Source organism: Trachemys scripta, chromosome 4 (assembly GCF_013100865.1).
Source record: "Trachemys scripta elegans isolate TJP31775 chromosome 4, CAS_Tse_1.0, whole genome shotgun sequence".
NCBI lineage: Eukaryota > Metazoa > Chordata > Testudines > Emydidae > Trachemys > Trachemys scripta.
In genome coordinates, this window is record NC_048301.1 from 120,347,584 (window position 1) to 120,371,746 (window position 24,163).

The 24,163-nt window shown below is 42.7% G+C and overlaps 1 protein-coding gene across 1 annotated transcript in view; it reads right to left on the reverse strand.

The window, feature by feature from the left end:
• The window catches only part of TRIM33 (tripartite motif containing 33), a 74,557-nt gene that overhangs the window by 35,243 nt on the left and 15,151 nt on the right, over positions 1 to 24,163 (reverse strand). Inside the window, exons 2-4 of the mRNA XM_034770638.1 lie at positions 11,044 to 11,162; positions 10,705 to 10,852; positions 7,961 to 8,093 (exon numbers count right to left, since the gene is read on the reverse strand). Of these exons, the coding sequence (XP_034626529.1) occupies positions 7,961 to 8,093; positions 10,705 to 10,852; positions 11,044 to 11,162 (400 nt within the window). The remainder of the gene's footprint in view (positions 1 to 7,960; positions 8,094 to 10,704; positions 10,853 to 11,043; positions 11,163 to 24,163) is intronic.

Genomic DNA, 24,163 nt, shown 5'->3' on the forward strand with positions numbered 1-24,163 from the left:
CCAAAACCTGCTCAATTTACAATATTTCTGATAATGGCACAATAAAGCTCCCAAGGAAAGAGAATCCTTAGAAGTCATTTGCGCGCCATTTTAAATTTTCTATACATTGGGAGAAGATGAGAAGCATTACTGTTCACAAGAGAATAAGCTACAGGATATTATTGTAAAGGGGACACAGCAGAATAAAGCTCACAAACCATTTTATCGTTTGTCAATATTTGAAAAAACTCCTTTAAAAGTCTATTATGTGGGAAATAAATTTAAGTTATTTTCTTTTATTAAGAAAACATACGTATGGACAAGATGCACAGTGCATAAAGACCAGTCAAAAATTAAAGACATACTGACTGCTAGAATAGACTTCCACTAAGACAGATAATTTCACCTTTTACACTATGTCGTTCATATTCAGTAACAGTAATGTAAATTTAAAGCAGTTACATTCTTTCTAACAGCTTAATTGTTTGGTTCTTCTGGATCTTTTTACTTCACAACTCCCCACACACCAAATCTCTCTGACTGAACAGACACCACTTCTAAAGCACCTTCACTTAGTATTACCAGAAAAGAGTACAAGCAGCTATAGTATCAGACAGGGGAAGAAACTAGGGATGCTTCACTACTTAGTGCAGAGCACGGCAAGACAAGATAGACAACATAAAAAGCAGAACATTTAATTTAAGGCTGGCAAGAATTTAAGAAATACTTTCAAGATTTTGTGATCTTTTCCAATCAGGTGTCCAAGCTAGTAAGGTATCTTCCTCCCAACCCTCCATGACTCTGCTTAATGAATCCCATTACTAAGGCCATGTCTACACTACAAACATTGGTTGACGCAAGTTACGTCAGCGTACCCCTGCCAAATGTGTAGATCGCTTGGGTACGTGCATACTTAGCTGTTTGCATTGGTGCTGCATGTACTCCTCAAGAGTGCTTGGGGTTGATGTAAAATACAATACACCATGAGGTATCCCAGTGTGCTACACACTGCTCTCCAATGCAATGCCTTTGGGGGACATTTTTGCAATGTTTTGGGGGACAGCAAGCACTTGCGCCCAGGCATCTCTGAGACCTAGGGGTCAAGTTCCCAGCATGCAACTTTCTCCACCCCATAAAGCCATCCATATAGCCCATAATTTTTGCTCCTTTTTAAAAAAAAAAATCCCATGAACCCACAAGGCCCTTTTCAGTGTCTGCAACCTCTGACAGAAGCCTGTGAACCACAGAGCTAGCCCCATGAATGCTGCAAATACAGGATGCAGGATTCTCCTGTCTTTCCAGACCTTAAGGAAGTGCTGCAAAATCCAGGACACAAAGATTTCTTCAAGGACAATTTGCTGAGGGACACAGCAAGAAAACAATTCAAGGCTGTTGATGGCTTTCAGGGAGCTGCTGCAGATGGTGGGAATATCTTGTCTTAGGGTTACCATATTTTGTGCCTCCAAATGGAGGACACTCCCCGGGGCCCCGCCCCGCCCCAGCCCAAAGTCTCCGCCCCCTCCCCTGCTTCCCGCGAACATTTGAGTCGCAGGAAGCCTGTAGCAGGTAAGGGGGAGCGTGGGGGGAGGAGGCGCGGCCCAGGCTGGCCCCCGGCGGCTACAGCCTAGGTCGGCTCGGGCCCTGGGGGGTCGGCTCGGGCCCTGGGGGGTCGGCCCCGGCCGACCACCCCCGGCAGCCCGGCGCACCCCCCGGCTCCCCGGCCCCGGACCGGCTCCCCGGCCCCGTGGGCCCGGACCGGCTCCCCGGCCCCGGCTCCCAGCCCCGGACCGGCACCGCGCCCCCGGCTCCCGGCCCCCCGGCTCAGCACCGCGCCCCGCCCAGCCACGCTCCCCCCCTTACCTGGCCCGGCCTGGCCCCCTGGCCCTGCACCGCCGACCCCAGACAAAGAGGCCCCGGCCGAGCCCTCCCGATTTTCCCGGACATGCCCGGCTTTTGGGGATTTCCCCCCGGACGGGGATTTGAGCCCCCAAAAGCCGGACATGTCCGGGAAAATCCGGACGTATGGTAACCCTATCTTGTCTGGACCTGAGAAACAAGCCCAGACTGGTGGGACTGCATTGTAATGCAGATTTGGGATGACAAGCAGTGGCTGCATAACATTCAGATGCAAAAGGTGACATTCCTGGATTTACGTGTCAGACTTGCCCCAGCCCTGGGACACCAGAATAACTGCACTGACAGTGGAGAAGTGAGTGGTAAATTGCATGTTGGAAACTTGCAGCGCTGGATTGCTACTGGTCAGTAGGAAGTCATTCTGGAGTTGAAAACCCACAGTGGGGGACATTTTCATACAACTGTGTAGGGCCATTAATCGTCTCCTGTTATGCAGGACTGTGACTCTTGGCAATGTGCAAGACACAGTGGATGGATTTGCAGCAAGGGGGTTCCCGAACTGGGGTGATAGCTGGAATATCTCTATTTTGGCACCAGCCCACAGTGCCACAGGGTACATCAACAGAAAGGACTACTGTTCCATAGTCCATGGATCATCATGGACGCTTCAATGATTTCACTGTGGGCTGGTCAGGGAAGTTGCACAATGCTTGCATCCATAAGAACACAGGACTGTTCAGAAAGCTGTAAGCAGGGACGTTCTTTCCCAGCGAACAGACTATCATTGGCAATACTGAAATGGAACCCAGGCTACCCCTTGCTCCCTTAGCTTATGAAGTTATACACCAGCCACTCAGACAGCACCAAGGAAAGATTAAACTACTGGCTCAGCAGAATGGTAGACTGAAGGGACACTGGCTGATTTGCTCACTAGATTGGGTCTTGGTGAGAAAAATATCCAATGGTTATAGCTGCTTGTTGTGTCCTGTGTAATAGCTATGAGGCAAAGTGGTAAATACTTTGGGTGCTGCTAAGAACTGTGTAGTACTTATTGTACATTGATAAATAGGACTGCATGTTTTCCTGAAGCTATGGATTATATGATGCTTGGTGTGTTTTGACAATTGATATGCATTCTGCAATATTTGTTTGGAATAAAGATAATTTGATTCTTCAAAAATAGAACTTTTATTCAGTAGAAAAAGCCATACAGAAAATCAATATGCAAAAACACCCCAAAACAAGAAGCAGTGTTATACAAGTTTTTAACAGGGTGAAAATTTAAAATTATAAAAGCAGTAAACATTTATGTCCATTTGAGTAAACAAATGTAACCCATTGTGGCTATATGCACACCAACCGGGGTCCTCATAGGTCAGTGTATGTGGAGCTGTGGTTTTCCGTGCTGTCCCCCGGCGTGGAGTGATAAGGGTAATGATGGGCCCTGTGATGCCACGTGTTATGTAGGAAGCAGTGACAATGGAGTTCTCCACGGACTGCAAAGGGTGGACAGCTAGGTATTTTTGGACATGTAGGTCAAGCAGGATCTGCAGCATTTGGGTTTGCTGCCTGAGAAGACCCGCTGGGTATGTCTACACTGCAAACAAACACCTGTGGCTGGCCCATGCCCGAGCCTGAATGTCTACACAGCAATTAACCAGCCCCATAGCCTGAGTCAGCTGACACAGTCCAGCCAGAGGTGTTTACTTGTGGTGTAAACATACCCATTATGTCCTGGTGCATTTCCTAGGCCTTTTTCCCTGTCCTCTCGGTCTTGCTTCATGCTCTTGGTCATATTGCTCCAAGTCCTTTGTTCATGGCCCAATGCAGTACTGGCCTGCAGGTTCTCCCAGAGTGCATCACTCCTAGTCTTTTTTCTCCACCTCACTGAGGTGAGGTGTTCCCCTCAAGGCCGCAACGGCAGCAACTACTGATAAAAACAGACAGATGTGTCATTGGATTTACAGTCACAAGGGAAAGGGAGAGAAGTTTCCAAACTCCCATCCCTCGTTCTCATAAACATTTTTAATAAGACGTTTATTGACACTTTGGCTTTGGAGTGTCCCGACAATGCTTTGCTTTCCAGCCCCGGCCATTGTGAGTATGGCCCACTAGAGACAAGGGGGTGAGAGGGTGGAAGGATTTCCTGTTGCATGAAGCTATAAAATTTCAATCCCTATTCTATGGGTACAAGTACAGGGCAACAGCACTGAATACTGGCACTATTTTCCACAGCTGGTGGTGATTTTAGCGAGTATCTCACAGCTGGGGGTCACAAAGGCACAGAGAACATAGTTGCTACTGGTGTCCCGAAGCCGCCTGGGCTCACGTGCTGCTAGCCTGTTGGTGCCAATGGTGCCAATCAAACTCATCACAGGTAGCGTGGGAAAGCATACTGCCATGGAGGAAGAAACAAGGGAGTCATCACTAGAAACCTTCAGGAGAGGATTGCAGACCATTTCGATGAAAGTTCCACCGAGATCTCTTAGGAGGATACAAAGGACATCACTATGTACCTAAACAAAGTCTTCTACATATCCCAGCTAACCAAATTTAGAGAATGATAATCACATGCCAAATCTACCTCTTCTCATACAAGCAAAACAATGAAAAGTTGATACCTTTGTCTTGTTAACTTGGGGGTGGGCCAAAAGCCATCTATAATGAACATTTTAAGGAAAAAGGCATGCACACACTTTTCCAAGTCCCCTTCCTTTTCATCAGGCTAATCTGCACTTGACTGGCTAGACTGTGATACAGTCTCAAACTAGTCCAGGGCTCATGACATGGCTGGAGTCCCATACTGTCTTTTTCTTCTACTCCTCGCTGTTCACGGCAGGGGTCTCTGTGTCAGGCTCCTCCAAGGTATCCACAGTGACTGGCGGGGTGCTGGTGAGGTCTCTGCCAAGTAGTTGGTTGTAGAAGTGGCAGGTCTGAGGCACAGCATCAGATCTATTGTTGCGCTCCCTTCACTTTCACATGGCATTGCTGCAGATCCCTGTCGTACCTCTTTGCCTGCATCCCCAGTGCAGTCTGTTTGTAGATGTCCACGTTTCTATGGTTGGTCCACAGCTGTTCTTGCACAGCATCTTCGCCCCACAGGACCAAGAGAGCCATTACTTCCTAGCTACTCCAGGCAGGACAGCTTTTAGTACCTGTCTGTCTGGCAAAGTCAGCTGCACATAATGGCAAACCGCTAGGTATGCTCATCAAGGGGGGCAATCAGGAAAAGGTATTTCAACACCACCCAGGGGAGCTTAAAGGGCATGCCTTCCAGCCTCTGTGATCCCTGGGCAGTGGAGTTTCACCTTGTGACCACTGCAGTCATTGTTGTAGGGAACGGAGCACTGTGGGACAGCTGCTGGAGTCTGTTAGGGCCAACACAGGCCACGCAGTGTCTATACTCACAGGCCATAGCTCTATGCCATTCAGGGAGGTGGTTTTATTGCATCATTTTAACAGGGAACTTATGTCAGCCAGAGACAAATTTGAGCATCAATACAGGCACAAATAGGTCAATGCAAGGCTACTTACCTCAACCTAACTTCATAGTATAAAACAGGCCAGAGGGTCACTCGCTACTTCTATTGTGGCTTAGTTGTATATAAATCCCAAGCTTTTGAAGTGCAGCTTAGCAACAGTGTTCGGAAACTTAACCAAGAGAACCCCACAATATGCTTCTCCCCTCCCTCACTAGAGGCAATTACAGCACTCTTCAAGAGGTCAGGGAGTTCTAGTGATGGAACAAAAGTAATTTATACTCTGCTCAAAGACTACCATTGAAGGGGTAAATGAGCCTCATTTGAAATCTAGAAGGGCAACTGATCTGTCTAACCAATTCAGAGAAATGTCTGCATCTAGTGTTTAAAATATGCACAAGCCGCATTACTTCCTTCAACTCCACGTTTGTGCAGTAAACCACAGTAAGAAGTGTGCTACTTAGACCAGTATATTTAGTTCTTGTATTGGCAAAATACTATCCGCTTTGAACTAACAATGGACAGGTTTGAATTAAAAGAGCCTCCTCCCTCAAAACTAGCATAACAATGTTACTTTCCATATACAAGGAAAAGAACCTTACAAATCCTGAAATATATATTAAAGGCCCACAGATACCAAAAAAAATCACTCATAATCTGCATGGAATTTTCTGTCTGTTCTCATGCAGTGTCTCTGATAAAAAGATTAAGAGAACCACCTTTGGCAAAAAAGAAATTTTACTGAGTTTATTTACTGCTAAACTTTTGGCACAACACTGCTGTTAAATTATCTAGAACGACTGGATTTTACTCTAATTTCTAATATTTGGGTTGGAAGGAACCTAAACCAACTAGTTCATGTCAGTCTATTGCCACAAGATAATCTCGGCTTTCTACAGCATCCCCAAAAGCTCCTTCCCTCAAAGTTGGCTGGAGTCTGAGCAGCGTGCCCTGGGGCTATTCAGATAGTGATTCAGCAGCCTCTTGTGTTTCAGAGGATTAGGATTTCAGGTGAGGAATAAGCAGGAGATTAAAAACCAGTGTGTGTGTTCACCTGACAAGATTTTGCTTACACATTTCACAGAGCTCCATAAACAAAATCCCAGTTTTATTTTGAAGTAGAGGCAGACATCTTGGCCATCTGTAATTTACAGCTGCACCCAGAAAGAGATATTTTAAATAAAAGTTTCTATTTAGTGGCACCTGAAAGCAGGTTATTAGTGAAGTCTTATGGAAGAGAATACACTGTAGAACAAGATGTGTCTATTTATGGATTGTTAATCAGTTAGTGTTAAGTGCACAACAGGTGGAAATGTAAAACAGGCTACCAAGCAAAAGCTCGTCAACAAATCCTAGACGTCAATATTCTTGGTAATTGTATTCTGAGGCTATTTACAATCAAATAGCATGAAAAAAACCTGGGCCAAAATTGCTTACATTATGAAACTGTCAGTAACTGTTAGAAGTTAAAGAAGTTAAGTTTTCTCTATTAAGCTGCTTTAATGTTCTATGAAGTCATTGACTATGCTGGAAAGGTACTAAAAACGGCTAGATCAGCTGTTTCAAACCATTGTCCAAATAAACTGAAAGAGCAGCTTTACAGAGAAGTGCTGTCTGGAGACAGATTGCAGTAAGCAGTTCTGCAATGGTCTGCTAAAGCTCCCAACGTGCAGAGTTTTATTTCTATAGTTGATTACTTGAAATATATATTTGCACATTAGAATCCTTACTACACCACTGCATAACTACTTACCAAAATTCCCAAACAGCATCATTCAAATCACTGCACAACCATAAGACTTCAAAGACTTTATGCTCTTCAACAGCTCCTTCTCTCCAGTGGATCAGATAATTTCTTAAGACTAATACAAAATGAGAGGAAAACTTACATGTTACCAGCCTCACCATTTTTAATTGGAATTAGGTAAGTTTCAGACAAGCAACACACCAAGACAAGTGGATCAGACTTCAGCCCACTGTATTAGGCAAGTACATTCATCCATGATGCAAACCTTATATATAAGCTTTGTGATTTAGCCTAAAAGTTATACAGTATGCATCATACTAAAACATGACCTTTCCAGAAAATTACTACCTCACCCATCATTCACTACTATAGCCTCCATTCATTCAAAGCACCACTTTTTTAAATCCAGGTTTGTGCCAGTTTTATGTTTTATTATATTTCATTTGTGTACACCTTAAAGTGGCAGCTCCACTTGAGTGCAAGGCAAGTTTATACCTTAACCTCTACTGTCAATTCACCTCAAGCCCTGACCAGCAATTCTCTGAATCCAGTCCTAGATGTCCCACATAGCTCTACCAATGCACCACCCTTACAAGTCGCAGGACCCTTTGCTATACCAGACATAAGCAGGCAGCCAGCCATGTAGCATTGTGAGACTGTTATAAGTATCCACCACAGATGAGGATGAGACTAAAATATTAATTTATACTTATGACTTAACTCACCTGTAGAACTCAGGACCTTAAAGGAGGCCTAGTGAGTTCCCCTCACCCAGAGAGCATTTCAGTCTAATGAACAGTAAATACAGCAATATTTAATTACACAAATGCTTGATATTAATTTCACTTCCTCCTGCTCTGAGAAAATGCACCAAGGAGGTAAAACATGTTAATAACTGTACCTGTGTTCTTTGTGTTCCAATAACTGACAGTCTCTGCATGTCAGTCTGTCACATGTTTCACAGAAAAGTTTTAACTGTTCTTGTTTGTGGACAGGACAGAAAACAGGACGTTGACCGGATGCTCCCACGGCCTCTGTTTTTAAAAACAAACCATTTTTGCATTTTAAAATAAAGTTTGAAGAGCAAAATCTCTAACTGCCATGCTGGGTAAGACTTAAGAAGTCAGGCAAGGATAATTATAAACCTATTCTCAGGTAAGTCAGTGCATATTACTGTAAATATGTACTTATTAAAATATTTAGCGTCAGTAGTGCCAGGTGTGTTACTTTTAAGCAAAGAAAGGGTGAGGATTGCTTTCCCTTCCCTGCCTTAAAAAACCCCAAATTAAGCTATTTTGTTTGACTATAAAGCCACATGTCATTTCACCCTCATTATCTGAAGGTTCAAATACCCCTCAAACTTTTGTATTGTCAAGAACCCAGGGATCTTCTAAATTACCTCTTTAAAACCCTGACAAAATAGCAGTAAATCACATTTAATGGGAAAACTAATGTCAAAGTAACCACCACCACTACTACTACTACTAGGGAATTTCATTTTGGCCAACATCTAGTCATCTGAACTGCAGTTGGGCTGGATAATAGAAATTTACACACAAACAAATAAAGGATAAAAGGCAAAAAAATTATTTCTGAGATTCCAAATTGCCCAGTGACCCTTTGAAGACACTTGTGGAGGAAAAGCAATCTTTGGAAGATGAAGCAGATCAGGATTAAAGAGAAGTAGTAAGTGGATGTTTCCTTGTATCCTCAAGTACTGTCTGAAGCTTGTTATGTGATGCAAGTTATTGTAAGAAAAGACAGCACACATGAATACAAAGTTGGGTCTTCCACTAAAGAAATTTTAAAGTATTCAAGATATATTTCACATGATCTAACAAACCATCACAAACATATAATAGATAATTTCTTCCAAGTACATGAAGAGTACATAATTCACCACAGCTGATAACATCACTAAGAATCACTGTGTGGTTCTGTTTCTAGGGAACGATGACTGTATTAAAACAGTCCTAAATATGAAAGTGATATTTTCTAACGCTCTACATTCGCAGCAAAGTGTTGAAGGGTAAATCTGGCTGTATTGCCATCCTGACAAAGTTATGCTATTTGTAGGTGTTACATTAAGAATGTTTTTTAGGTAGCCATGCTGTTGTGGCTTTACCTGGACACACTGCCACCTAGTCAGATTCAGAAGCTTGAAAATTTACCCGTGTAAGATCTTATGAATTAGTAAATGATGTCAAATTTAAGACAGATTCAAAAAGCCTCTTAAAGTTTAATTTTGCTGCTAGAACGAGTTTTTGGACTAATCAAACCAATTTTCATGAATATTAAGCATTATAAGTCATTAATAATACAGTTTTGGCATAGACCAGGAGTTCCTGGAAAGCACTTAATGTGCAACTACACTAAAAGGGGACCAAAACTGCCATCATGAGGTTACTAGTTACATATTCTCGACTTATTTGATATCGCTATTGTGAACAGAACGGACTGTCTTAATTTGACCAGCCTACATGACAGACTTAGATTTTGCAGAATCTAAGCTTCAATTTAAAAAATCTTTTGTCCCTCGTTTGCAAAGAAAACCTTCCAAATGAAAATGCAGTAGTTTTACATACCCCAAAAACGGCTCTAAGAGGAGTCACCATTTATTTCAGTAGGTTGTGAACTGCAAAGCCTAATGATGACAAATTAAGGACCACATTTCTCAATACTTTAGATATGCAATTAGACAGTTTGCTGGTACTACTGTACTAACTGAGTGCACAAATTTGGCGTGAAATTGCACATGTAATTGGTGAAAGATACTAAGCAGAAACAGTGATGGTCCTGAAAGTGTACTGCCAATTGCATCCCCACTTAGTGATACTGACGCAATAGTAACTTGGCATCCTGTACAAGGGACATATTCTATGCTCAATCTTTATGTAAACCTCCTGTGGGAGCCCTGCTGCATATAAAGGGTGGTACAGTATGACAAAGTTCATAGCCCTGGTCCACAGACCACAATTAAAGGTGTATTCCAGTCCTCTCCACCAGATGAGTTGACACCTGTTTTACACTCCCCCCACTCCCTTTTTAAACTACCAACCCTGAAAACACATCTTAGGATCTTGAAATGTAGTTTGGCTCTGTTACTAGCAATGATAGAACCAGAAAGGTTCTACAACTGGAATTCAGCCAAAACAGAATCCAGTTCACGCTCCCATATCTGTCCTAGCTCTTCAGTGTTAATAAATACATTTGTCACTAAGGTAATCCAGTATGATTCAGAATACACATCAGTTCTGTTAATTAAGGTGGTGCACCACTCACACTTTTAAAAAAAACCCAAACCCAAACAAAAATAGAAGCCTCACCCTGTTTTTCTGTTCTATACTCATGCATTTCCTTCACAGACCCTTTTAACAGTATTAAGTATTACCAGAACAAGCCATTTTAAATTTATTTAACATGTACAAGTTTCTTCCACTTTCAAGGCTCACTGACTGCATGTTGGCTTGCCCATATCTTTCTCTAAAACCTTCCAGGGAAGTCGCAGACTAAAGGTAAGTACGTACAACTCACCCTTCCTCTCTTGGTTTGTATGGGCACACACGCTCACCCACACTAGAAACCTCCAAGTAGTTTTTATTCCTAGACTACAGGTAGGATTGGGCAAAAGATCAGCAAACTTACCTGAGGAGACATCCTCTTTCTTTCTGATCATATGATCTTTAGTAAATTTTACTCGCTGATGTGCTTCTATGCATGTCTTGCACAGCCATTCCCCACATTCCACACAAAAGCCCACAGCACTAGCATTATCTTCACAACTAGTGCACACCTAAAAGCAGGAACAAAACAAGTCAACATAGTTACTTATAAAGATTCAATTTTCCTGTGGGGTTTTAATATGCATGTAAGTAAAGTCCAGTAAAAGTGTTCATTTCTTTCGATGCTCAATCACATATACCTACAAGATGCACATACACCAAACAGTACCTAACTTGCAGTAAGAAAAGTAGAAAAACATACCTGTTCCGATTTCTCATCAGAGCTACTTGGTGCTTCCGAAGTGTCCTTCACAAAGTAGTTATCCACCAGGTCTATCTGTCTGCACTCCTGGCGACATATTGGACACCTGATCACACCAACTGCAACACAGAAAAGAAATGTTTTACATTCCCTTGGTTTCAAGGAACAAAACGATGAAAGTCAAATTTATAACAATGTGCCAGAATCAAGTGGGTTTAAAAGACAAGTGACCAGAATGAACAAAGAAAACTGTCTTCTGAGTGCTTAATGTGATTGGCTAAGTGAAAACCAGACTCTAGGATTAATATCAACACCCTAACAAACCCACACTGGGCCAAACATGGTGAAGTTTCGGCCAAACCTTTAGAATGAAGGACCAAACACCACTAAAGAGACTTTCCTCCCTTCGGGGGGCCAAGCCCAGCTGGTTTGAATTGTGATGCAATCATTCAGAGACTTCCAACAAGATCCAAGTATAGTACATCATTTAGTTAAATGACTTGGTCTTGGCTACATGGGTTTTTCTTTCTAAGTAAGGTTAACTATTTTACTCATTGCATCCCTTCCCTAAACCTCAGATCCAGTACACAAATTTAAATGTCAAAGGAGCCTTAAGACCAAGTGACTTCGTCCCCATACTCTCCAATTTGAATTCTTATCATATGGATACAATTATTCCACACTACATTAAGGATTTTAAATGCCTATAATGTACTCCAGCAGACCGTTCCTAGCTGCAATATTGCAGGCAACAGAACCTCAATCACATGCTTCCACTAAGATTTACCAGAGTACCATGGGGATATTCTAAAAATCTTTTGATTTTTAAACCCAAAACCAACATTTTCCTTAACAGCACAAAAGCCAGCCATTAACCTAGCTGTATTAGTCTTGCTACGTTCTATACCAGGCCTGCACAACATGCGGCCCAGGGGCCGCATGCGGCCCGCATGGGCTCACTGTGCGGCTCGCAGGGGTTGAGTAGGTGGGCTCACCGTGCGGCCCGTGAGTAGGCAAACGGTGGGTGAAGGGGGGGGCTGAGTTGGCGAGCAGGCGGGGAGTGAGTAGGTGAGCCAGGGGAGGGGGGCTGAGGAGGCAAGCGGTGAATCAGTGGCTGACCTGTTCTACTGATCTGGTCTGGCTCCCATCCCCTCTCCCAGGGCCAGCTTCAGGCACCAGCAAAACAAGCAGGTGCTTGGGGTGGCACATTTCTAGGCGCGGCATTCTGGCGCCGGCCATCATAGGCGCCAACTCCGAGGCATGGGGAAAAAGTGCCCCTGCCGCCCCAGCTCGCCTCCGCTTGCTCCCCTGAACGCGCCGCCGCCACTCCACTTCTCCCCCTTCCCTCCCAGGCTTGCCGCACACGAAACAGCACGCAGCAAGGCTGGGAGGGAGGACAAGCCGAGCGGTGGGGCGCTCGGGGGAGGCAGTGGTGGTGGTGGAGCGGAGGTGAGCTGGAGCGGGGAGTGGTTCCTCTACCCCCCGTTACTTCCTGCGCACCCCCCCCAACTCACCTCTGCTCCGCTTGCTCCCCTGAACGCGCCGCTGCTCCGCTTCTCCGCCCTCCCTCACCTGAGAGGGAGGGGGGAGAAGCGGAGCGGCAGCACACCCATGGGAGCAGGCGGAGCAGAGGTGAGCTAGGGCGGGAGGTCGTAGGGGGCCTGCAGGAAGCAATGGTGGGGGGGAAATGCGGTACGCCGGGGGAGGAGGCGGGGCTGGGGATTTGGAGAAGGGGTTCAGAAGGGGTGGAGTTGGGGCAGAACCGCGGGCAGAGGGGCATGAATAAAAAGGGGGGGCGGCCAAAAATTTTTTTGCTTGGGGTGGCAAAAATACTAGAGCCGGCCCTGCCCTCTCCAAGAGTTGCAGCTGTCTGGAGGTGCCTGCCTTCCACGCCTTCCTCATTCACACCTCATTCATTCAACAGGGCAATTGATTACAAAGTGGGGGGAAGATCTTATTCTACTTCTAGCAAAAAGATATTTTTCTTTTACCTTAATTATACTACCTTAGGGGCCTGCTATAACATATTACCGAGGTTCAATACTGCTGTTTTGGTGGGGTGGCGCTGGGGAAGGAGGGTTTGTTTCCGCGGGGCAGGTGGCGCTGGGGGGGGGGGGGGGGGGGTTTGGGGGGGGGGGGGGGGGGGGTTTGGGGTGGGGTGTGGCGCCGGGGGGGTGTTGTGTTTCAGGGGGGCTGGGTGGCGCTGGGGAGAGGGGTTTGGCAGCGCTTGGGGGGGTTTCGGCCCTCAGCTGTTTTCTTTGGAGTAATATGGCCCTCGCCGCTTTACGAGTTGTGCAGGCCTGTTCTATACTATGAATTAGTATTGACTGCAATGAAACTACCAGAAAAAGAAAAGAAATCTCAGAGCAGACTAAATGTGTCCCCTACATAAGCTTAAAGTTAGTACTGGAATAAAGCACTGACATTTTGGATGGTCATGCCTCAGAGTTAAATTAAATATTTTTATTTCATGTTTTAGATGGAAGAATTTTCAGATGAAATATCCTGTATATTTAAGTGAGCAAACTGATATTTAACAACAGAGCTGGGAACTTCAGGAAAAGATAATGTTGCTATTTCAGTGGAGATCAGTTAAGTCACTGCCACAGCAGAAAGACATCAAGAACGGAACCTAGAAGCCCAAGCATTTGGAAGCAAGGTTTTGGAAGATACAGTATTTAAACTAAATGGGAATGTAGCTAGATAATCTGATGTCACATTAGTAATTTCCTGTTTTCATGAACTTTGGTAGGGCATTACAACACTCCACCCAACTTCAAGAAGGGATGTTCTCTAGCACGACCTATTTCTAGCAATTCTGGTTGTATTGTTGTATTATTGTTGTACACCATTTACAATGTGCATAACATTGCTAAACTGTTTAACCAACACACAAATAAACATCAACAAGCAAATGGCAGCAAACAACAAAGGTAAAAAAAAACTTTTTTTTACCAATTTGGGGTTTAAGTTACATAGTAATTACAAACTGGATAAACAAATTCCCTGGTAGTAGCAGTAACACTGCATCCTAAGTAAGGCACATGTTATTCAAAACCATCTTGTTCAGTGTCGGGGTATCAATACTAAATACTAACACAGCAATATTTAATAAACTGGTTAATAAAGAAAGAAAATGGGTAAACAGTCTCCCCATAAAAAGACAAAAAGCAGGGGAATGTAGTAGGAAGAGAGCCTGAGACATAAGCCCTTGTATCAGAGACCTGGTATGAGGCAGGACCTTCTCACAAAATCTGGCAAGAACAGGGCTAATATTGCAGAAATACACATTCGCAAGAAATGCTAAGCACATAGTACTCACACAAACACATCCAGATATCAAGGATGGTACAAAAACATTCCACAAGGATAACAGGAACACACTGACCCCTCCTAAAAGATCAGGTCAGGATGACAGTACGTAATAGAGATGTTTTGATCAAACCACCATGTACAAGGTGATGGGTAAAAACTAGCCACATCAGGGGGCAGTACTAACTTGTTTGTACCAGGGTATAAAGATGCATCTCAGAGGGAGTATCTTTGTCCAGCTGAGGGGGGAATGGAAAGTCCTGCCATGCACTGAGCTGCGTCCATTGCCACGTGCATACGTCTTAGCATCCTCGTAGAGTCTGCCAGGTGCTATTACCGTGCTTTGTCGGCAATAAACCTGGCCTGGCACCTTTGTACCTTAACGGATCTTGTTGTCATTGGGCAGTTCGCTTTAAGTTTGCTGTGCCAGCTGTCTGCGCAGAACTGGGGCAGCATACAGGGAGCACACACAAATGCAGCCAAACTTCTAACCACATTAACCATTGGAACAATTTACCCAGGGTCGGGGTGGATTCTTTATCACTCATGATTTTTAAATCAAGATTGGATGTTTTTCTAAAAGTTATGCTCTAAGAATTATTTTGGGGAAGTCTGATGGTCCATACCCTACAGAAGGTCAAAGGAGAATATCACAATGCCCTTCCGCGCGTGCTCCCCCCCCTTTCTGGTCTTGAAATCTATGAATTTACTTTATTATATCTACCTTTTGAGGAAGTAGCTTTCAGATTAGTCTAGAATTAATGGTCACTGCCTCAGAATTCTTGACATACATAAGAACGGCCATACTGGATCAGACCAAAGGTCCATCTAGCCCAGTATCCTGTTTTCTGACAGTGGTCAATGCCAAGTCCCCCAGAGGGAATAAACAGAACAGGTCATCAAGTGATCTATGCCCTGTCACGCATTCCTAGCTTCTGGCAAACAGAGGCTAGGGACACCATCCCTGACCATCCTAGCTAATAGTCACTGATGGACCTATCCAGTTCTTTTTTGAACCCTATCGTAGCATTGGCCTTCACAATATCATCTGGCAAAGAATTCCACAGGTTGACTGTGCATTGTGAGAAAAATACTTCCTTTTGTTTGTTTTAAATCTGCTGCCTATTAATTTCATTTGGTGACTCCTAGTTCTTGCATTATGAGGAGTAAATAAACACTTCCTTATTTACTTTCTCCACACCAGTCATGATTTTATAGACCTCTATCATATCCCACTCCCTAGTCGTCTCTTTTCCAAGCTGAAAAGTCCCAGTCTTCTTAATCTCTCCTCATACGGAAGCCATTCCATATCCCTAATAATTTTTGTTGCCCTTTTCTGAACCTTTGTTGCCCTTTTCCAATTCCAATATATCTTTTTTTGAGATGAGGCAACCACATCTGCACACAGTATTCAAGATGTAGGAATACCATGGATTTATATAGAGGCAATGTGATATTTTCTGTCCTATTATCTATCCCTTTCTTAATGATTCCTAACATTCTGTTCGCTTTTTTGACTGCCACTGCACATTGAGTGGACGTTTTCAGAGACCTATCCACAATGACTCCAAAATCTCTTTCTTGAGTGATAGCAGTTAATTTAGACGCCTTCGTTTATATGTATAGTTGGTATTATGTACACATGCAACTGAACTTATTCCGGGGAAATAATCTAGGATGACAAGATCTCGCACCAACCCAAACTCGGGACTGTTGCAAGGGTTAGATTTGCAGAAATAACCAATGGTTTCATATTGTCTGGATGTACAAGTGTTCACTTACTTATATAATGAAGTCTCCAAGGTAAGGAGAGCCTTGATATTTTCTTCATACTAAAAGCTAAGATTCAGTTAATGATGGACAACCATGTGAGATAATTCCAAAAAAGTACTTAAATTAAGATTCTAGATATACAGAGGGAAAAAATAGTTTCACTAAACAATTACCACTACAAGTATTCTCAGTGGAACACCATCCCCTTGACAAACTGAAACAGATCACATATCCCTCCTCGGTTTTACTACAGTTCTCCTAGGCTAATCACAAGACAGTGGAAGGAAAACTAATAAAACCAGAGGTCTAAAATCTCTGCTCTCTCTGTAGTCAGGTCCCACAGCTTTAATACACTTCTTGAAAAACAGCCTTTGGTTCTCGCTGTAAAAATTAAATGAGGGGGGAATAAACAAGCATCAAATGTTTCGAGAGGATTCAGCCATCTAAAAATATGTAATCTTGGTTAGGATGATATCACAAGACTCAAGAAAAACAGTTGTACTTCAAGGGTTTTTACATAAAGAGCCAAATACTTCTTGAGATCCCATGTGAAAAAAAAAATCTATTTTCACACTATTTTTAGGGTGACCTGCAGAAAGCCAATGTTTTAAAAAGAAGAGACAAAAAACGTACCACCTATGAAAGAAGGTAGAAACAAGTTAAAATTTCAGATCACAAGAAGGACCTTGTCGAGCAAGCAAAGAGGTGACTGCACATGAAGTGCCCACACCAAAGTAATGGGTATGGAGGATATATCAGAACTTTCCTTGAACCACTAGATTTATACTCCTGATTATGTTCATTAGAGCCAGAGTAAGAGTGCAATTATGTACTCAGCGGATTACAGAGTCCTTCTAAAAAAAGGTTTTATCTTCTCAGCCTGCCCATTAAATGTCATTTTCGTGTTTCAGATTTCATTATTTTCAATAATAGTGGTTTTCATATATCCTGTGCAATATTATATAAAACGCATCAGCCTGTGTCCCACATTCTTCCAGTCAGAATACATATCTATCAGTAAATTTATGTGAGATCTTAACTATTAAGACTCCAAGTTCCATTTTCCCAAAAGTTGATAAGCTTTCTGTATGAGAAAAATGTGGAAATGGTGTTATTTTATAGAAAAGAAAAAACAGGAGGAACTGGTCACTACCATCAAAACTTCCACAACATGTAACTAAATTAACAGAAAAACAAGTGTATTTTAGTACTTAAGCTATCTATGGCTCAATGTTTTAATCACGAAGCCAGAAGAACACAAGGAGGTTTTCCTTTCCAGTCTTCCAACAGGAGGCAACTTTCTCTCCTGTCAGGAAACAGGCTGAGCTTTCAGGAAACAGGCCGTTTCCTTGAGGTGCTGGTGGACATGGTGGTGGTGTTTTCCGATCCACCCAAGGCACCTAACAGAGCTTATGATGGAGCAGAACACAGACATAGCAGACTGAAACTAGCTGATGACGCTATAACCATCACAGACCGAACTGAGTGCTTGGCACAATGTGTTAGGGGGCTGTTCAAACTTCCTGTAACGTTCAGGGTGGTCAGTGACGTTTTCCTGCAGTGCACCACGGTCAAATAGCTAGAGCAGCCACACTGTGGGAGGCTCCTAGGTAATCTGGGATCTGACTGGTTGGTAGTTTGGGTCTGCATACTGCAGTGTGGATGCCAGAACCCCAGGTTCGAACACAGGTTCGAAAATTCGTGAACGCAGAGTTAACAATCATTGTAGACCCTAAAGCCCTGGGTTCTCTAACCCAGGGTCAGCTGGGTTGAGTCCCTCTAAACCTGGGCTTACACTAAAGTGTAGATATACCTTAAGAGTTCATTGTATCATACACAAAAACACACAGCTGCTATGTAAATTAGTACCACAGATAATAGTGGTTCTTGTTTCTCTCCTGTAACCCTAGCGAAGTCTGATCTAATCAAGGAGCAGGAATAACTTCTTACCTGAAAATCTGGTTTGAGTCACCAATCCAGCAGGTAGGGAAAGCCTGCCTGGCACTGTCAACCACACTCAAATGGAGATAGGTTTCACTTGCCATCTTCTCGCATCATGAGCCACTCCTCCCTGTCATGGCACCAGGAGAGAGAGTGTTTCCAAAGCCTGCAACAGAGGGAGAAGAGAAACTCCCAGATCCCTTGTGACAAGTTCCTAACAAGGGTCAGGTGACCCCAATAGGAGGAGTAATTCACCTAACACACTAATATGGGCAGAAGGCAATCATGAAGGAGGAAACGTGGGAAAATATGCCCCTAAAACTGTGTGGTGAAGGAGGCACCTGTGAGTGAGAAGAACTAGAGTACATAGTGTTTAATGAAGGAATTCAGTCCTGTGTAACTGCTCTGTAGATTTTGCATACTGACAATGATCTGACTTATTAAAACTACTCAAAAAAAGAATGCACTGGAGGATGGATGAAGGGAATTCTTGTCACCTTCTAAGAATTGTCACTATCCTTCTAGTCAGCTGCCAGACCCAAGAAAGGGAATTTGAGCCTCCATTAATCAGACAATGAATTACAATCTTGAAACTGCAGCGTGAGAAGCAAAGACATCTTAACGGTTCTTCAGCTATCTGAATGATATTTTTAAGAGATAGAAGTTATTTCCTCACCTTCTTGACTGAAATAGAAGATAGAACATCCAGATGAAGGAAAGCCTTGTTGAGATGAAGGAAAAGATACAAGCAAAAGAAGTTCTACTATATACCAGGAGCGTTACATTGTTAGAGAACTGCAAAAAGGCTGGAAAGTCAAGTCTTGCTTAGAGCTCATGTTACACATTCATTTTGTGGGGTCAAAAAGATTTTATTAAGAGAATGTCAATGCAGGAAGCTTTTTTTTGTAGCCCTTTTAATTGTTTATAACTCAGATAACAGAGTATATTAAATTAAAACGTTGGCTTTACTACAGAAGGACTCAAAAATATTCAAAACAATAGTAAGGAAAGTCACTATTCCTATTTTCATAGAAGTGAAAAAAAGATCATTAACCCTTACAATAGGTTCTAAAATCCCACACTAACCTATATTGGAGGGTATTAAAGAGACATTGACATAAAATCGTACCCATCTGAAATTTTACCTACCACTGTCAAGTAACATCTAAAATGTCTTTAAACATATTTTTCATTTTATTTTGTGATTTGACATGAGTATTTTGCCTATTAGTTAGCATCAATGTTTTCTCAGAATAGTCAGATTCCCCTGATAGCTGCTTGCATGGGTCTTTCACACAATACAGGAGAGAATTTTTTAATAAAAAATGTAATTATGTAAACCATAGAGGTGGCAGTACAATACCTAAAAGTACTTTTAATTATAAATTTACTAGATTTCAAATTAATTTTGTCCTTTTAAATAAACTGCATCTAACTCATTACTCAGATTCTGTCTTCTTCACCATGACTCATAAAAAGGTCTCTATTTCTTTAATGCTTTAGAAGATCTGAAAAACAGCCAGAAAAAAAGCTGAATTCTACAAAGACCTTTCGTGCTGTGGGATAAAGTTAGCTGAATCTTTTCAAGACAGCATTCATTAGGGTAAGTCTCCTGCCCATTATCAACCAAGCACAATGTTCTGACTTGGGGTGGAGGGGGAAAAGAAGGAGAGTCAAGCTCTTACTTAAAGCATTTGTAAAACACTTGTATGAAAAGGAGGAAAAAGAGTTCCAGTCCACAAACGGAGTAATCCAAACCAGCGCACCTTGCTCTATTTGAATACATTTTACCCAATAACTATGTGTGTGTGTCCACCCCCATCTGTCCTGGTTTTTCATAATCTGTAAATCAAGGCAAACAAATAGGATTTCACAGACCAAGCTAATGTGAATAAGATTTCTAGAGAAGTTGCAATTCAGGCAGGCTAGCCCAAGAATAAGTCTATGGGCCAGGATCATCTTAGCTGTTTGAGAATAATCAGTATGAGTAGGATTTCTAGAGTCTTGTTTCATGGAAACAATAACTGGAAAGATAACACAGAAAATGGGATTTTCAGCTGAGTTCTGTTTCATGAAAATCTCTGAATATCTGCTAAAAGCCTCTTAAAAAGTTTTGAGCAAAAAGATTCATTACAAGATTTCTCATCTCTTTACTAGAAATTTGCACACTCAAGGATTCTTTTCCTAGAAAGAGGTTGCCCATTCAGCCAGTGAACATTTAGGAGACCTTGAACAAAGAGGACTTTTAGCCCAATGGGCACAAGATTATTTGAGAAGTTGTTTGAAAATAATTGCTGAATTTTCTGATCCTAGTAGAGCCTTTTGACCATAAATGTGGTATAAGAAGATTAGCAGGTTAAGTCTGACCATTTTTAGTTATAAATAGATGCTTTCCCCCCATTCCAAGACCACGTGCCTTGACGAATTTCTTGTTCAGGGGAACTCCCCCTTTAAATTTCTTTGATCAACCATAAACACCATAAATCTGTTTCCTGAGAGAACAGATCATGTGAACTGTGCCATTTCCTCTTTTCCCTAGATGATTTCAGTATTGTTAAGTTTCCCATGTTCCCTTGCAGCTTTGGTTATTTTATTTAAAGCTTGCTTCTAGACTCATTTTTGATGCAACTGATTATCCAGCTGACAATAGAATGTGACGTACTGATAATATTATGAGCTCAACATTAGTCAAACTTAAAGGTACCTAGTTTTCTCTATTTAAAAACCTAATTTTACTTATAATTTAAACCAGACAAAATGTACAATTCAACCCAAAGTAAAACCATTGCACTATGCTACAAAGAAAGGTAAAATTCAAACCTTAGCTTGTTCACAGAGGAGGATTATTTAAGTGTGTTGCTAAGGAAAATATTCATTTTACCGTGCAAACAGAAGAATCAAAAATAAAAAATTCTTGCTACTAAAAGCAAAACTAGATTAGAACAAAAAGATATCTGGCTACAAAATACACTTATTTGTTATATTGATAAAAGTAGGGTGTAGAAAGTAAATTATGAGAGTCCAAACACTGAGCATATAAGCCTGGCTAAATTGCTTTTATTTGGACATTTAATCTTGGATTAAACTTTTGGAAAATGTCACTAAAAATAAAACAAAGAAGAAATGTGAATAAACAGCCATTACGTATTTGCTTATAAGCAAGATGTCATAATATCCAAGATGGAAAAAAATCCCATCAGCACAAAAATTAAACAATTAGAAAGCTGAAAAATCTGTTTACATTGATTAAATTTAAACTTCACTGTTCTCAGCTAAAAACCATCTACTTAAGCTTCAGAACTTCACAAGCTTTGATGGCTGCAGAAGAGCTGCCAATTTTGCTGCAAACAATCCATTTCATATTAGCAGTACTGATTCAATAACAGAAGGTGCTGCTTCCCAGAATGCCTACTCAACATGCTACGGGAATAGCAAACGTAGGGAGCACCAAATAATTTTCAAACATCTGCACCAGAGTCCATCCTGTTCAATATAATTACCATTTTTAACAAAGGCTATGTTTCACACGGAGTAGATTAATACTTGTGCTAGGTAACCAAGGCTTCCTCCTTGACAATTCTGGCTGAGGATGCATTAAGTGTTGACATAGTACTATTGTTACATTTTAAACCACTCAATTATATTAGAGAGGACTAACCCACAACTACACCTCTACCTCGATACAACGCAGTCCTCGGGAGCCAAAAAAATCTTGCCGCGTTATAGGTGAAACCGCGTTATATTGAACTTGCTTTGATCCACCGGAGTGTGCAGCCCTGCCCCCCCAGAGCACTGCTTTACCACGTTATAGCCAAATTCGTGTTATATCAGGTCATGTTATATCGAGGTAGCGGTGTTTCTTTCTTATTTCCTATTAAAGAGTTTCATCCTTAACAATTTACATGTATATGTTTACTTAAATTGCCATACTGTGTTCAGCGGGAACTACAGTCTAAACACACTTGACAACAGTATTCACCTAAACTTGGGAAACTGTAATGAATTTTCCATGTGAAAAGCACTGCCATTCATATCACAAAAATAAACTTATGAAAAGATTCAGAACGCAGCACTAACCCAATCCAAAACTAGTGACGCACCCACTAAGAAACAACTGACAGTACAGTTTGGAATTGATACAAACACTTAGATGAGACCATATAAACGGACTCTGAACTCAGACTTCCCGGAGGTACCCAGGATTGTGAGGTGCTTTGCTACCACATGCCCTTATGGCTGTCACCTTCGCTTTTCTACTAGCATCTCCCTGTCCTGGACACTCTGCTTTGTTTCCCCGCTTTCTAGCTCTCTCTTCTATTTCCAGCGTTTGGATCTCTATCTTGTCCAGTTCTAACTGCAGGACTGCCCCCACTGGGACTTGTGCCAGGCTGGTTTCCTAAGCCAATGCCTCCCTCGACCACAGGCACTTTCAATGGATTAATCAGTTGTCCCTGATGTTTATCATATTCCATGAGTAGAGATTTCATCCCCTCTCCGGTTTTCCCTGTAGCTTCCAAGTCACGGTCTGCACACAGTTTTTCCCAACTGTGGTATGCTTAGCCTATGTCTTTGGCTTACCCATTCTGTCCTCTCCATTCCCCTTACCCAAAATAAACAGAAATCTTTTTCTTTACCTGTTTCTAACCTTCTCACTTTTAAATCTTTTTGTGTCTGTGCTATCTGGTATACAAGCGTGTGGAGCGTGACCCTTGGCTAACCAGCAAGGGTGTCGTTCCTGCCAACTATGCCACTGTGAGACTTCCTGGGATACACCCAGGGTTGTGAGGCACCTTGCTACCACCTGCCATTAGTGTAAAGAAGCCTTGTTTGTACCTGCCTGGGGTCAGCTCCCTAACCCTAGTGGCCATGGGTAACACAAGCACTCCCCTCGAGGCTTCACAGGCCCTGCTCTGCTGCTTCTCGATAGGTTAGCGATAAGCACAATTATTGAAAGTAAGTAGAAGTATTGTAAACAAATGGGTGGTAACATATAAAATAAAAATCGTAACATTCATTGTAGAACCTAGACTGAATTAACTAGACACTCATGTCTGATAAAGTAATGCATACCCAAGTCCTTGAAGCAGGGCCGGCTCTAGGTTTTTTGCTGCCCCAAGCAAAAAAGTTTTTGGCTGTCCCCCACCCCAGCCCTGGGCTCTCTCCTCCCCCACCCCAACTGCACCCTCCTTCTGCCGCAGCCCTGGGTCACTGGTAACTCGCTCCCAGGGCGGGTCATTCAGCAGGAATTTTGGATGTGCACAGAACACAGACAGGATTGGTTCCCATATGGTTACAGAACTGCAGTGAAGTGCAACAATTTTCAGCTTGTGTGATTGGAGGATATCTGGATGCATATTATGAGGAAAAGTTGAGGTGCCTTTATTATTCTTTTGTTCCATTCTTTGTTCCTACGGGGAATTTGCCAATGCAATATCACGGTCTTCCTTTTAAACAAATAAAACTAAAACAAACAAAAAAAGCAATAGCTGTTGAAAATAGCAATTCCAGTCCTAATAACCACTGGGAAGCATTTCTTGCTCAATTTATTCTACTTTTTCTACAGCAAGTTATAGTGGATCAATATATTTGATTTGGGAGACATGAAGTAACAGCTGCCCAAATTGAGCTTGAGCACTCCTGAATTTTGAGGGTCTTCAAATCTGGAAAAGAAAAGTCAATTTCTGCTTCCGTGGCTCAGAAGTGGAAATCCTCCTACGTGTCTGGTACGGTCTCTAAAGCTGCCCAGTCTAGTAGAGCCTCCCCTCCCTTACTTTTCATTTTAAATTCTAGTGGGATCCACGTACCTCCCTTACTAGGCTTCAGATACAGAGGGGCACTGTCCATTTAGTCCACCCAATTCCTTCTTTGGGGGAGAGCCCAGGGCTGAGGCAGCAGGAGATGCGGGTGGGGGGAGAGCCCAGGGCTGGGGCAGCAGGAGGTGCGGGTGGGGGCCAGAGCTGGGGTGGCAGGGGGTGCAGGTGCGGAGGGGGAGGGGTGGAAGAGCCCAGGGCTGGGGCGGCAGAGGGTGGGGGCCAGAGCTGGGGCGGCAGAGGGTGCGCGGGGAGGAAGAGCCCAGGGCTGGGGCAGCGGGGGG